General features: G+C 47.7%; 1 protein-coding gene across 1 annotated transcript in view; it reads left to right on the forward strand.

The window, feature by feature from the left end:
- Window positions 1-3,325: 3,325 nt before the first annotated feature.
- Window positions 3,326-16,339, forward strand: part of MYO1G (myosin IG) — an 84,147-nt gene continuing 71,133 nt past the window's right edge. Inside the window, exon 1 of the mRNA XM_084859591.1 lies at window positions 3,326-3,502. Coding sequence (XP_084715717.1) covers window positions 3,408-3,502 — 95 coding nt within the window. The 5' untranslated portion in view covers window positions 3,326-3,407. The remainder of the gene's footprint in view (window positions 3,503-16,339) is intronic.

Genomic DNA, 16,339 nt, shown 5'->3' on the forward strand with positions numbered 1-16,339 from the left:
CTTTTATTCTTTGCTCCATTTATTTTAACCCAGATGCTCTCGATGGGGCTACCAAGCTCATCCTCCTGTATTTCTGTGCAGAGATATGTATTTTTAACATACAGTGGAACTCCACTTCCCTTTCTGTTCCTCCTGTTCTTTGTGAACAAGTTATATCCTTCATTTGCTGTATTCCAGTCATGAGAGCCATCCCACCAAGTTTCAGTTACACCTATCAAGTCATAATTTCCCTCCTGTATTAAGAGTTCAAGTTCATTCTGTTTGTTACCCATACTCTGGGCATTAGTATATAGACATCGAAGACCATGTGCTTTATAGTCTGGCTTTCTTCCTACATGTTTCTGAAGACTATTATTGGGCGCTATCAGAGCTGTTCTCTCCGTTGCGGTGCATGAGCCTTCATCCATTGTTACCCCCAACTTTATATCTCCCTTCCCTGTAGGATTCATTTTAAAGCCCTCCTGATTAAGTTCTTTATGCTGTGGCCAAACACATTCTTCCCAGCCCTTGTGAGGTGCAACCCATCCCTTGCCAACAGTCCATCTTCCAGGAAGTATAACCCATGGTCCCAGAATCCAAATCTCTCACGTCGGCACCGCCTTCATAGCCAGTCATTCACCCAGAGTATTTTCTTTCCCTTTCTATTCCTCTTCTAACACCTGGAAGGATGGATGAGAAAACTATCTGGGCTCCAAAGTTCTTGAGTTTCCTTCCCAAAGCTTCAAAGTGATTTCTTTGTAGCTCTGCTTGGTAGTATCATTTGTTCCCACATGGATGAGAAGAAAGGGATACCTGTCAGTGGGCTTTAGGAGTGTAGGCAACCCTTCAGTCACATCTCCGATCCATCCTCCTGGGAGACAGCATACCTGGCAAGTCCATGGGTCTTCACGACATACTTGGGTTTCAATCCCACACAACAAGGAGTCTCCCACCACTACTACTTTTCTCTTCTTGTTGTTGTAGGCCTTGGTTTCATCACCTCTGCTTGACTGACCTTCAGCCTCTTGCTCGCTGTCATGCAGGTTCCTCTGCAATTCTTCCCCTGCAGGCTGTCCTCCAGTCTCATCCTCAAGTACCTGGAAACGGTTCCATAGTTCCAGTGCTTCCAGTCGTGTAGAGTGGCTTCTAGTTCTTATGCTCCTGTCACCCTTTTCCAAGGAGTATCCTCTACTGCATTTTTCCTCACCTCAGCATTTTCCTCTTCTCCCTCAGCTTGCTGTTGCTCTTCTAGCTTCTGTTCTTCACTTTGCTGCTGTAGTTCCACCGTCCAAGAACTCTTTGTGTTCTCTTATTCCCTGGAGGGTTGACACTCACCGCTCCAGTCCTCTTACTTTTTCATCCAACAGCGTGATCAACTTGCACTTGTTGCACGAGTAGACCATGTTGTTCTCAGGGAAGAAAGCAAACATTGCGCAGGTCTTGCAGGTCACTACCACTGGAGAGGCTTTTCCTTCCATAGTCTCTATTCCTTTTTTGTTTTTAGCATTCTGATTGCACAGGAATAGCCTGTGCTTTGTCCTCTGTTCACTGGAGGTTAACAACAGAGTCTCACTGGTATGGAAGTGTGTGTTAGAAGAAAAAGAATTTTAAAAAATTGTTAGGGACCTCCCCCTTGACCTCCCCTGGTGAACTCTTGTTTGCTCTCCCTGTTTGCTCGCGCTGATCACTCGCTCTCTGGGACCTTGCTCGCTTGTATAGCCTCTAGACCAGCTGGAGCAGCTTCCTCTGCTCAGCTTAAATTATCATTTAAGGGTGCAATCCTATGCATGTTTAGAAAGAAAAAAATGTCTTACACCTCCCAGCATTCCCCAGCTGGGCATGCTGGCTGGGGAATGCTTAGAATTGTAGGACTTTTTCCTGTCTAAGCATGCATAGGATTGCACCCTAGAGATACACTTGTTGTTTATTCGGTCAGTCACTTCTGACTCTCTGTGACTTCATGGACCAGCCCACGCCAGAGCTTCCTGTCAGCCGTCACCACCCCCAGCTCTCCCAAGGTCGAGACCGTCACCTCCAGAATATCATCCATCCATCTTGCCCTTGGTCGGCCCCTCTTCCTTTTGCCTTCCACTTTCCCTAGCATCAGCATCTTCTCCAGGGTGTCCTGTCTTCTCATGATGTGGCCAAAGTACTTCAGTTTTGCCTTTAATATAATTCAGAGATACACTACATCTCACCATATTGTGGAACATGGTGACCAGGTAATCTGAGTGTTTGTAAAAAAAAAAAAAAGACAACCGACCCCTGGCCACCCTAGAATGTTGCCTTAACTCAGGGGTGGGCAACTCATGGCCCTTCAGATTTTGGGGGGTCCACAGCTTTGATTGGCTATACTGGCTAGGGCTGATGGGAGATGTCATCCCAAACATCTGGAGGGCCGCAAGTTGCCTACCTCTGCCTTAACTGTCCCATTTTCCTGCACAGGGCAGGGTTTTTCTTTGCTTGGCAAAGCGTTTCCATTTGTCCCTTAGCCCTGAAGTGGTGTGGTGTGAGTGGAGCTCCACAGGTTGTGGTCAGTGTGAAGCTTCCCTCTGGCCTTTTCTCTCACCAGAAAGCCTGGCTTCGGGACCTCTTTGCTCAGCCCTCAGAAGCTCCCCTGGGCGGATGCCAGGCGTCTGGCTTGGCAGGTGCCTCGCCTGCAAAAGAGGAAATGACATCATCAACCGCAGGCCAGAGCCGAGTGCACTGACAACCAGAGAAGTGTGGAGGGTGGCGGCAGCAACTCTTTCAAAGCCACTGGAGAGCAAGGGGAGCAGGGTCATAGTCAGACAGCAGACATCCGTCATTTCTAATTCCTGTGCCTTTTGCTCCTGCTGCTATGTTGTCCTGGTCCTTGGGTGGCCACAGCATCTGAGTCTTCCTTCTCCAAGATTCCTGGGGCCGAGCCAGTTTTCTCGCTCCTCTGAGAAGGCCCCATTGCTGCACCAGAGTCCTGCTGCTGATAATGAAGAAGAGGACTCAAAGCCTCGGGAGGCGTCCGTGGCCCGGCTTCCTTGCTTCAAAGCATCCTTCCCCCAACCAGTTGCCCTCCAGATGTGTTGAACTGCATCTCCCATCCTTCCCAGCCACCATGGCCGTCTGGAGGGTGCTGGATTGAGGAAGGCTGGGTCAGTCCCCAGCCTTTCCTTGTATTCTTAAATGAAGTCACTTCATGTGAGTTTGGCTCATGGCTTGTAATGGCTCCTTAATCCATTGCACGAAGCATTGTGGTGACATCGGAACAACCAGAATCCCGAGCAGCTGAAAAGAGCCTGCTAACCACACGGCCCCACCCTCTTCTCTGAAAAGGAACCTCAGGGCTTGGGGAGTTGAGTCATCCCGTCACTCTACCAGTGAGACAGAGCACCCCACAGGGCCGCTGTTTCTGTCTCTCAGCCAGGGCCGGCTGGCCTCCCTCCTCCGGCAGCATGGCCGAACAAGAGAGCTTAGAGTTCGGGAAGGCAGATTTTGTCCTCCTGGACCGCGTGACCATGGAGGACTTCATAGACAACCTGAAGCTCAGGTAACTCCTTGGAAGCAAGATGGGCAGCAGGTAATGAGGGCCATGAAAAATGGCAGTCTGATAGGCCAAGCGGGGTGACCTGTGGCACTCACTGCCCTGGGATGCTGTGAGGGAGAGGCACTAATGCAGATTGAAAACACAACAAGAGTCCTGCTGGATCAAGCCAAGGGTCCATCTAGGCCAGCAGCTTCTCTTCCACAATGGCCAGCCAGAGCCATCCAGGTAGCTCACAGCTAGAGGGTAAATGCCGTCTCCCACTGTGTCCCCACAATTGGTTTTTAGTAGCCTGCTGCCTCTGAATGTAGAGCAGCTTTCCTCAACCTGGTGCCCTCCAGATGTGTTGGACTACAACTCCCAGCATCCCTCCGCCAGCTCTGAGTTTGGACAGCAATCTCTTAGAGATCCTGTCTGCAGCATAAGATTGGACTAGATGGCCTCGCAGGATCCCATCCAACTCTATGATTCTACAGCTTGAATCCTCACTTTTTGCTCCGTGAACAGATCCAGAGCAGTGCATTGCCCAGGCTTCTTCATGCATATGAGTGATCCCACCTTTTGTCTGTTTCGTAGAGATGTGAATGAACTCACTACTAAGTATTGTTTATTATTTCATTCAGTAGCAAAATGCCCATCCTTCTGATGGCTGGACTATGCTGGGAGGGGCAGCTTGTCTTAGGCTATTATGTTTAGGTTGGGTTTTTTAATGGAAATTGTTTTTAGCTATTTTATATTTTGTACATTTTAATAATGTTGTTGTAAGTAAGTCGCTTTGGGTCTTCTTACAAAGAAAGATGAAAGTCTTCTTAAAAAGAAAAGAAATTCAATTGATAATAAAAGTAATGGTAGAAATACCAGTAATACCAGTAACAGTAGTAATACTAGTCTAGGAGGGCGCAGTGCTTCTCTGCTTACAAATCCTGCTCCCCCCCGCCCCCCGGTTCCTGTGACAGGGGATTCTGGTGTCAGTGGGGGGGCTGGCCGCTTTTGCTCCCGTTACAGCAGAGTTCCCAACAGCCATGCTGTCCTTCCCCACAGAAGTGAATGGCAGCCATTTGCTCACTTCTACAGTGGGGCCCAGCCACCCAGGATCAAGCCTGCTTTACTGTCTGTGCATAATTCCACCTTTTCATTGGGGAAGGGCTGGAAAAGCTCAGTGGTCAAGCCCCTGCTTTGCATGCAGAACACCTCAGATTCAATACTCCTGCTTGAAACTGAGATGCTGCCTCTGGCAACATTCGCTTGCCCCTCCTCCTTCCTGGCTTCTGAGGCTGTGCCGCCCACAGGTTTCAAGCTTCTCACAATAAGGACTAGAAACTTTTATTTAAAAGTTAGCCCTCAAACTGCCAGAATATGGAGTTCTGTGTCTGTAGCGAGATTTCACATGTGTAACAATCTGGTAAATATGCACAGCCCAGTTGTGCACTATGGTGTGCAATTCCCATTCCTACAGTTCTTCCTGGGAGCCAGTTGGCACACTAGGAAAAGCCGGGTGTTCTCGCGTTCCAGTGTATGCTTGCACAGGGAGTCTTGGCTCATACACTGCTAGGATACACGTTTTTGCCACATTCACACATTGCATTTCTAGGCCTCATCTGGGCCTTGCTGTAATATTTTATGTACGTATGTTTCTTTCCCTCTATTTTGTCTCATGCGCTTTTCTATTATATTCAAAGCAACCAGTAGTAATTAAAATGATCCAGCAGGCAATAAATACAGCGCAAAAAGAATTCAAATCATAATCAAATGTCACAAGGACAAAATCATAGAACTCCATGTCAGACCAGAGCAATGGGCCTCCACAGCGAAAAGCCTGGTGGAGCAGACGAGTCTAACTGCCTGCCCTTATACAAGCAGGCTGGTGGGTCTCTGCAGGGAGGGCATTTTGCGGTTGCAGTGCCACCACAGAGAAGGCCCTTCTGTGTCCCTTTGTTGCACCTCGGACGATGACGGGACCCTGAGAGGGTGCTCCGGAGTACATTGATCTGAATGCTTAGGTAGAGCTGTGGGGGAGCAGGCAGTTCTTGGACTCTGAAGAAGGACGTTCAGGCAGGGACAGCACTGCACATGGTTCCTCTCCTTCCTCTCCGTTGGCGCGCAGTGGGAGTTTCCTGCCAGCTAACCTTTCTTGTTTACAGGAAGGTACTCATTTCTCAACTTTAACGCAGACTCTGATCCATGACACAGATAGGGGAAGAGATGTCTTTCTGCAGCACCCGTGGGTGGCTGGTGGGAGTGCCCTGGGGACAGAGAGAGGGCCGGTCTTCCATGAGGCAGCAGGGTGAAGTGACGTGCACCATGGTGGGGGGAGCGGGGAGAGGAAGGCAAGAGCCGGCACTGGGTACAGAGGCCGGGGCAAGTTGGCAGGAGGCCAGTGGTCTGCGCCTCATGCCTGCCCTGCTTACATTCAGTTGGAACTTGGGCCTGGTGTCTCCCTAGCTGGGTTGGTTTTGTTTTTGGGGATGGCACAAGCAGAGGCATCAGGAACTCGCCGGGTGGCTTCAGGACTGAGTCACATACAATGTCAGGATCAGGCCAGTTAGGAATTCAGCACAGGTGAAGTTCAAAGAGGGATCCAGCGGGAGCTGGAGAGTCAAGTCACAAGGTTCAACCACCCAGAGGGTTGCCAACACTGCTTTCCTGGCCCTGCTCCTCTGCTTTTAACAGCATCCTGAAATTTACCAGGGGAAGCATCTTTATCCCTTCATGCCCATGACAGACAAAAAAAGCTTCCTTGCTGTATATCAGGCTGTTTCTAAGAGCCTCAGAGGCAGGCCAGTAACACAAAGGTGGCACCTTTCGGTAGGCCAGGCATTGTCAGGGACCAAGCGCAGACTGATAGCTGGGAGATCGTCTCCAAGGAGGGTTCGGGAGCTGAAGACTGGAGCCAGGAACGTGGAGTGGTCCTGGGAGGATGGCATGGCTGGGAAACACAGCAGGCAGGAGATGCTGCTGGGTGGCTGGCTGGCTGTGAAAGAGTCTTACCTGTTGCTCAGGCAAGGTCCCAGGGCTAACCCAGAACCACTGCTAATGTTTCTGAGGCCTAGAAGAGTCCTGCTGTGTGCAGTAGGGCAGTGGCAAAATTTGAAGCGCAGGCGCACCTCCTGACAATCTCCACAACCATGACCCCAAGGAGAATTCAAAATCAGGCAGCTGCTGATGAATCTCCAAAGAGAGGAACTGCATCAGTAAAAATTAGAAGGACAAAAAGTCCACAAGATCAGAGCCCTGCATCCCCCAAGATGTAGTGATGGCCACCAATTTGGATGGCTTTAAAAGGGGATTGGACAAATTCCTGGAGGAGAAGGCTATCAGTGGCTACTAGGCCTGATGGCTCTGTGCTGCCTCCAGTATCACAAGCAGGATGCCTGTGTACTCCAGTTGCTGGGGAACATGGATGGGAGGGTGCTGTTGCGCTCATGTCCTGCTTGTGGGTTTCGTGCGGGCAGCTGGTCGGCCACTGTATATACAGAATGCTGGACTAGGTAGACCTTGGTTTGATCCAATGCGGCTCTTATAATCTTATAAAAGTTGTATATGCTAATTTATATAGATGTAAATGGTGACAGTATTATTCTTTAAACAGAAATACAGTACATTTCACCCTAAAGAATGTGACCAGGCAGCCTGGGTGCCTCACTCTGGCTGCTGCCCAGGTGCTGTTGATGGGCAGCTTCAAGGCCCTTTCCCTCTTCTGATGGGTCTTTATCCTTAAAACCGGCTTGGACTGGACAGGCCTTCGAAGAGAGGATGTGGTCAAAATACAGGGCAGTCCTCTGTAAAGGAGGACACATGGCCACCCTAAAATGTAGACAGCTAGACAGCTGACTTGAAACCTCTCTCTCTCTCTCTCTCTCTCTCTCTCTCGTGTGTGTATGTGTGTGTGTGTGTGTGCTGATACACATGCATACACACCAAAGAAGAGCAGTACACAGCATAATAACCGATTTGTTAGGATCTGCTGACATAGAATAGTGAGCTGGGGCCGGGGGGCATCACAGCGGTTAGCAGGTTGGCTGGAGAGACTTGAAACTGCATGAGGAAGGTGAAGAGAGGGACACATGTCCCCAAACAGCATAAGACCACCAGCTCAAGAGTTCCGGGGAGTTTCTTTTCTCAGCACCAGGGAGAAACAGTTGATCTCAAAGTCAACACACCAGTTCCAGCAGATTTCAAGATCTCCATCAGGAGCAGGTCTTTTGTAAAGCCCAGGGCTCCTCGTTGCCCATTCAGGACTAGGCCACCCCCAAATGCTTTGCACAACAACAGGGAGAGCTCACGGGAATCCATCCACCCACCCACCGCGCAAGCTACTGCGGGGATTGCAGCTAAGCTCAAAGGGAACGGAGAATTGGCCAGGGGAGAGGTGGGGGAGCATGTCATTGTCCTTGCTAACCAGGAAGTCTGGGGGCTCCGGCCCTGTGAGCCCTGGCTCTGCTCCACTGTACTGCTGGTTGTGTGTCCCACATTCCAGGGAGCCTTATGGCTGCACCCCAGCGCCAGCTAGATTGCTCTGCCCCCTCCCCCTCCTGTTTTCCCACAGCGATACTCTACATCTGCCCCTTCTCCCGAGCTGAGTTGATGGCTGTGCTGGCTGTGCCGCCTCCGCCAAGCTCCGGTGGCTGTCTCATCTGAAGGCCCGACACGCACGTACGCGACCTACTGGGAAGCCATCTCCTGAGCATTCACTCCCGCTGACAGGACGTCAACAGGACATTCTGAGCCAGACTGCCCCCATCAGCTGCCTTCCAAACGTGTTGGACTATGCCTCCCACCATCCCTGCCCAGCGTGGCCACTTGGGATGATGGAAGTTGCAGTCCAACACATCTGGAGGGGACCAGGCTGTGAGACGATGGACCAGTAATCAGTGTGGCACAGGGACGGTCATCCTTCACGCCACTGGGTAACTTGCAGCATGCTTCTGCCACGATTGGGGGGGGAGGCCACAGAAGTGCACACCTGTGCAGTGGTCCTCCATGCAAGAGCTATGATGTTTGCGCGTCACCTGACTATATGGACCTGGCAAACAGTGGTGCATGTGGTTAATGTCAGACTCTGGACTTAATGTTCTTGTCATCCCTCTCTCTGTGTTTAATGCTCTTACAAGGGCCACTCTCTCGAGAGGGCAATACATATTGCTTCACGTACTTCAGAATGTGGAATGTCTGAGGTAAAAGATGTCCTTAGAGGTTTGTAACAGCAACAGCGTCTCTTGAGTGTTTATGTTTTTATCGCTTTTAATTTTTAACTGTTTTTATGTATTTTGTTGCTGTGAGCCACCTTGGGAGGGCTTCTTCCCTGAAAGGCGGCCAATAAAATGTTTAAATAATTAAATAAACTGGGTCCTAAAAAAATTGTCACTAAGGGTACAATCCCATGCAGGTTTAGAGAGCCATGCTGGCTGGGGAATGCTGGGAGCTGTAGGACTTTTTCCTGTCTAAACCTGCATAGGATTGTGCTCTAAGCAGTCTTTTGAAAACCCCAAAGTAAGGATTAGCAATCCCTTATGTACAAAATATCCCTTTAATAAATGGCTTGTTTAATGGTTCGACTTGTCTCTAGTATTGGTGTCCATCTCACGCCCGAGCCTCTTATACCAGCGACTAGGAGGCTTTAAAGTATTCTAATGGAATTGGTGGCAGCAGGAAAGTATCAGCCCTGAAATATAAGCGTTTGCTATAAATATAAGAAGCCCCAGAGGTGGGACTGCCCAGTATAGGAGCAGTTTCCCCAGAGGTGGTGGTAGCAGTGGGGAGAGGAAATTCCCCATATGTTGCATTTGGGGGCCCTCCTGCACATTTTGTTAAGCTTCAATGGAGGTTTTTTTTCCTTTAGTGCGTGTGTGGAGAAATGTTTAATCCTTCTGTCCCGATGCACAGTGGTCCCAATCCATATTGGGACTGAGTACACTTACTCTAGAGTTGTTTTTTAAAAAAGACTATCTTCAGCGACATGCTACGTAGTTAACAAAGTGTGTAGTTTGCATTTAACAAATGTTACAAAAGGAAAACGGGAGGGGGAAGGAAGAGGAAAATAAGCAAATTATTTTGGGCAGCTGCAACTATGACGCAGTGACTGTCCATGCATTCAGCCCAGCCCACATGGTGAGCTTTTTATGGCACCCACGCATCTGTGGCTGGAGATGAGTGAGCTGAAGTCCATCTCCACTTCCCTTAGGGGGCTGGTACAGTAAAAAGATCAACAGCCCACCAAGTGACAGACGTTTAATCAACACAGCCTCCTACAATTGTGCTTGAAGCAGCTTACGACTGGAGTTATCCTCACATTTTCATGCAGATTTATGGCATCCCTAACCTCTCTGAACTGGTGGGCAGATTTGGAATTTTGAAAGAGTATTGTGGGTGCTCTCACAAAATGGATGCCATGTCGGGTGTGGCCAGACACTGATCACCCATTTCCCAGAATGGGCAACAAAGTAGCAAATGTGGTGCAATGTAAGTAAATGCAAAGTGATGCATGTTGGGGCAAAAAATCCCAACTTCAAGTATAAGCTGTTGGGATCTGAGCTAGCAGTGACAGACCAAGAAAGAGATCATGGGGCTGACCCATTGTGTGGCTGCTAAGGCAAACTCCATGTTAGGCATAATTAGAAAAAGAATTGAGAATAAAATGGCCAAGATCATACTCCCCTTATACAAATCTATGCTGCGACCACACTTGGAATACTGCGTACAGTTCTGGTCACCACCTAGAGAGTGAAGTCAAGTGGGCCTTAGGAAGCATTACTAACAACAAAGCTACTAACAACAAACTCTCTGCCATGACCTGTCCGTCTTGGGTGGCCCTGCACGGCATAGCTTATGGCTTCACTGAGTTACGCAAGCCCCTTCGCCACAACAAGGCAGTGATCCATGAAGGGTGACCATCATATCTACTATTTAATTCAGGTGACCATCATATCTACTATTGTGGGCAAGAATCCCTTAGAAGAAATGGAGTAGCACTCATAGTCAACAAAAGGGTGGGAAAAACAGTACTGGGGTACAATCTTAAAAATGATAGAATGATCTCAGTACGAATCCAAGGCAAACCATTCAACATCACAGTAATTCAAGTCTATGCCCCAACCACTGAGGCCGAAGAAGCTGAGGTTGATCGGTTCTATGAAGACCTACAACACCTTCTAGAACTAACACCAAAAAAAGATGTCCTCTTCATCATAGGGGATTGGAATGCTAAAGTAGGAAGTCAAGAAATCACCGGGATAACAGGCAGGCATGGCCTTGGTGTACAAAATGAAGCAGGACAAAAGCTAATAGAGTTTTGCCAAGAGAACATGCTGATCATAGCAAACACTCTTTTCCAACAGCACAAGAGGCGACTCTACACATGGACGTCACCAGATGGTCAATATCGAAATCAGATTGATTATGTCCTTTGCAGCCAAAGATGGAGAAGCTCCATACAGTCAGTAAAAACAAGACCTGGAGCTGACTGTGGCTCAGATCATGAGCTGCTTCTTGCAAAATTTCGGCTTAAATTGAAGAACGTCGGGAAAACCACTAAACCGTTCAGGTATGACCTAAATCATATCCCTGATGAATATACAGTGGAGGTGAGGAATAGATTTCAGGGATTAGACCTGATAGACAGAGTGCCTGAGGAACTATGGACGGAGGTCCGTAACATTGTTCAGGAGGCAGCAACGAAATCCATCCCAAAGAAAAAGAAATGCAAGAAAGCCAAGTGGCTGTCTGATGAGGCTTTACAAGTAGCTCACAAAAGAAGGGAAGCGAAAAGCAAGGGAGAAAGGGGAAGATATACCCAACTGAATGCAGAGTTCCAGAGAATAGCAAGGAGGGACAAGAAGGCCTTCTTAAATGAACAATGCAAGGAAATCGAGGAAAACAACAGAATGGGAAAGACTAGAGATCTCTTCAAGAAAATTGGAGATCTCAAGGGAACGTTTTGTGCAAAGACGGGCATGATAAAGGACAAAGAAGGCAGGGACCTAACAGAAGCAGATGAGATTAAGAAGAGGTGGCAAGAATACACAGAAGAACTATACAGGAAAGATCTGAATGTCCCTGATAGCCATGATAGTGCGGTCACTGAACTTGAGCCGAACATCCTAGATAGTGAAGTCAAGTGGGCCTTAGGAAGCATTAGTAAGAACAAAGCTAGCGGAGATGACAGTATTCCAGCCGAGCTATTTAAAATCCTAAAAGATGATGCTGTTAAAGTGCTGCATTCAATATGCCAACAAATCTGGAACACTCAACAGTGGCCACAAGACTGGAAAAGGTCAGTTTACATTCCAATTCCAAAGAAGGGCAACGCCAAAGAGTGTTCAAACTACCGCACAATTGCGCTCATTTCACATGCCAGCAAGGTGATGCTCAAAATCCTACAAGCTAGGCTTCAGCAGTATGCGAACCGAGAACTACCAGAAGTACAAGCTGGGTTTAGAAGAGGCAGAGGAACTAGAGATCAAATCGCCAACATTCGCTGCATCATGGAGAAAGCAAGAGAATTCCAGAAAAACGTCTATATCTGCTTCATTGACTACGCTAAAGCCTTTGATTGTGTGGATCACAACAAACTGTGGCAAATTCTTAAAGAGATGGGAGTACCAGACCACCTTACCTGTCTCCTGAGAAACCTGTACGAGGGTCAAGAAGCAACAGTAAGAACCAGACATGGAACAACCGATTGGTTCAAAATTGGGAAAGGAGTACGACAAGGCTGCATATTGTCACCCTGCTTATTTAACTTATATGCAGAGTACATCATGAGAAATGCCGGATTGGATGAATCAGAGGTCGGAATTAAGATTGCTGGGAGAATTATCAACAACCTCCGATATGCAGATGATACCACCCTAATGGCAGAAAGCGAAGAGGATCTCAAGAGCCTCTTGTTGAGGGTGAAAGAGGAGAGTGCAAAAGCTGGTTTGAAACTCAACATTAAAAAAACGAAGATCATGGCATCTGGCCCCATCACTTCCTGGCATATAGAAGGGGAAGAAATGGAAGCAGTGACAGATTTTACTTTCTTGGGCTCCAAGATCACCGCAGATGGTGACTGTATCCATGAAATTAAAAGACGCTTGCTCCTTGGGAGGAAAGCTATGGCAAACATAGACAGCATAGGAAGAAGCAGAGACATCACCTTGCCAACAAAGGCTCGTATAATCAAAGCTATAGTTTTCCCAGTAGCAATGTATGGCTGTGAGAGCTGGACTATAAGGAAGGCTGAGCGCCGAAGAATTGATGCTTTCGTACTGTGGTGCTGGAGAAGATTCTTACGAGTCCCCTGGACTGCAAGGAGGTAAAATCAGCCCATCCTAAAGGAAATCAACCCTGACTGCTCATTGGAAGGACAGATACTGAAGCTGAAGCTGAAATATTTTGGCCACCTAATGCGAAGAGAAAATTCCCTGGAGAAGATCCTGATGCTGGGAAAGATTGAAGGCGAAAGGAGAAGGGGACGGCAGAGGATGAGATGGCTAGATAGCATCACCGATGCAATGAATATGAATTTGAGCACACTCCGGGAGAGAGCGGAGGACAGGAAGGCCTGGCGTGCTATGGGCCATGGGGTCACGAAGAGTCGGACACGACTGAACGACTGAACAACAACAAGAGATGGGAAAAGTGCAGAAAAGGGCAACTAAAGCGATCAAGGGGTTGGAGCATCTCCCCTAGGAGAGAAGGTTGCAACAGCTGGGATTGTTTAGCTTGGAAAAAAGGAGGGTAAGGGGAGACATGATAGAGGTGTACAGAATTATGCATGGTGTGGAGAATGTGGAAAGGGAGAGATTTTTCTCCCTCTCTCAAAATACTATAACCTGGATTCATCCCATGAAGCTGATTTGTGGGAGATTCAGGACAGATAAAAGGAAATACTTCTTCACACAGCACATAGTTAAACTATGGAATTCGCTACCAGAAGATGGAGTGATGGCCACCAACTTGGATGGTTTTAAAAGGGGGTTAGACAAATTCATGGAGGAGAGGGCTATCAGTGGCTACTAGTCCTGATGGCCATATGCTGCCTCCAGTATCAGAGGCAGAATGCCTATGTGCACCAGTTGCTGGGGACGATGGGTGGGAGGGTGCTGTTGCACTCGTGTCCTGCTTGTGGGCTTCCCATTGGGGAAGCTGGCTGGCCACTGTGTGAACAGAATGCTGGACTAGATGGACCCTGGGTCTGGTCCAGCAGGGCTCTTCTGATGTTCTTATGCTTTATAGATGAACCACATACAGATGACATTCCAGGTTCCTAAACAATATTGTTCTTTACAGCATCGGATTTTCTTTTCACCACCAGACACATCCACAGCTGAGTGTCCTTTCGGCTTTGGCCCAGCCGCTTCACTCTTTCTGGCGCTACTTGGAAATACCCTCTGCTCTTCCCCAGTAGCATATTGGACACCTTCCGACCTGAGGGGCTCATCTTCCGGCGTCATATCTTTTCGCCTTGTGATACGTTCCATGGGGTTTTCTTGGCAAGAATACTGGAGTGGGTTGCCATTTCCTTCTCCAGTGGACCACATTTTGTCAGAACTCTCTGCCATGACCTGTCCGTCTTGGGTGGCCCTGCACGGCATAGCTTATGGCTTCACTGAGTTACGCAAGCCCCTTCGCCACAACAAGGCAGTGATCCATGAAGGGTGACCATCATATCTACTATTTAATTCAGGTGACCATCATATCTACTATTGTGGGCAAGAATCCCTTAGAAGAAATGGAGTAGCACTCATAGTCAACAAAAGGGTGGGAAAAACAGTACTGGGGTACAATCTTAAAAATGATAGAATGATCTCAGTACGAATCCAAGGCAAACCATTCAACATCACAGTAATTCAAGTCTATGCCCCAACCACTGAGGCCGAAGAAGCTGAGGTTGATCGGTTCTATGAAGACCTACAACACCTTCTAGAACTAACACCAAAAAAAGATGTCCTCTTCATCATAGGGGATTGGAATGCTAAAGTAGGAAGTCAAGAAATCACCGGGATAACAGGCAGGCATGGCCTTGGTGTACAAAATGAAGCAGGACAAAAGCTAATAGAGTTTTGCCAAGAGAACATGCTGATCATAGCAAACACTCTTTTCCAACAGCACAAGAGGCGACTCTACACATGGACGTCACCAGATGGTCAATATCGAAATCAGATTGATTATGTCCTTTGCAGCCAAAGATGGAGAAGCTCCATACAGTCAGTAAAAACAAGACCTGGAGCTGACTGTGGCTCAGATCATGAGCTGCTTCTTGCAAAATTTCGGCTTAAATTGAAGAACGTCGGGAAAACCACTAAACCGTTCAGGTATGACCTAAATCATATCCCTGATGAATATACAGTGGAGGTGAGGAATAGATTTCAGGGATTAGACCTGATAGACAGAGTGCCTGAGGAACTATGGACGGAGGTCCGTAACATTGTTCAGGAGGCAGCAACGAAATCCATCCCAAAGAAAAAGAAATGCAAGAAAGCCAAGTGGCTGTCTGATGAGGCTTTACAAGTAGCTCACAAAAGAAGGGAAGCGAAAAGCAAGGGAGAAAGGGGAAGATATACCCAACTGAATGCAGAGTTCCAGAGAATAGCAAGGAGGGACAAGAAGGCCTTCTTAAATGAACAATGCAAGGAAATCGAGGAAAACAACAGAATGGGAAAGACTAGAGATCTCTTCAAGAAAATTGGAGATCTCAAGGGAACGTTTTGTGCAAAGACGGGCATGATAAAGGACAAAGAAGGCAGGGACCTAACAGAAGCAGATGAGATTAAGAAGAGGTGGCAAGAATACACAGAAGAACTATACAGGAAAGATCTGAATGTCCCTGATAGCCATGATAGTGCGGTCACTGAACTTGAGCCGAACATCCTAGATAGTGAAGTCAAGTGGGCCTTAGGAAGCATTAGTAAGAACAAAGCTAGCGGAGATGACAGTATTCCAGCCGAGCTATTTAAAATCCTAAAAGATGATGCTGTTAAAGTGCTGCATTCAATATGCCAACAAATCTGGAACACTCAACAGTGGCCACAAGACTGGAAAAGGTCAGTTTACATTCCAATTCCAAAGAAGGGCAACGCCAAAGAGTGTTCAAACTACCGCACAATTGCGCTCATTTCACATGCCAGCAAGGTGATGCTCAAAATCCTACAAGCTAGGCTTCAGCAGTATGCGAACCGAGAACTACCAGAAGTACAAGCTGGGTTTAGAAGAGGCAGAGGAACTAGAGATCAAATCGCCAACATTCGCTGCATCATGGAGAAAGCAAGAGAATTCCAGAAAAACGTCTATTTCTGCTTCATTGACTACGCTAAAGCCTTTGATTGTGTGGATCACAACAAACTGTGGCAAATTCTTAAAGAGATGGGAGTACCAGACCACCTTACCTGTCTCCTGAGAAACCTGTACGAGGGTCAAGAAGCAACAGTAAGAACCAGACATGGAACAACCGATTGGTTCAAAATTGGGAAAGGAGTACGACAAGGCTGCATATTGTCACCCTGCTTATTTAACTTATATGCAGAGTACATCATGAGAAATGCCGGATTGGATGAATCAGAGGTCGGAATTAAGATTGCTGGGAGAATTATCAACAACCTCCGATATGCAGATGATACCACCCTAATGGCAGAAAGCGAAGAGGATCTCAAGAGCCTCTTGTTGAGGGTGAAAGAGGAGAGTGCAAAAGCTGGTTTGAAACTCAACATTAAAAAAACGAAGATCATGGCATCTGGCCCCATCACTTCCTGGCATATAGAAGGGGAAGAAATGGAAGCAGTGACAGATTTTACTTTCTTGGGCTCCAAGATCACCGCAGATGGTGACTGTATCCATGAAATTAAAAGACGCTTGCTCCTTGGG

The sequence above is a fragment of the Heloderma suspectum genome, chromosome 5 (genome assembly GCF_057233095.1).
Source record: "Heloderma suspectum isolate Gila_16-S chromosome 5, 16-S_ref, whole genome shotgun sequence".
Classification (NCBI taxonomy): Eukaryota; Metazoa; Chordata; class Lepidosauria; order Squamata; family Helodermatidae; genus Heloderma; species Heloderma suspectum.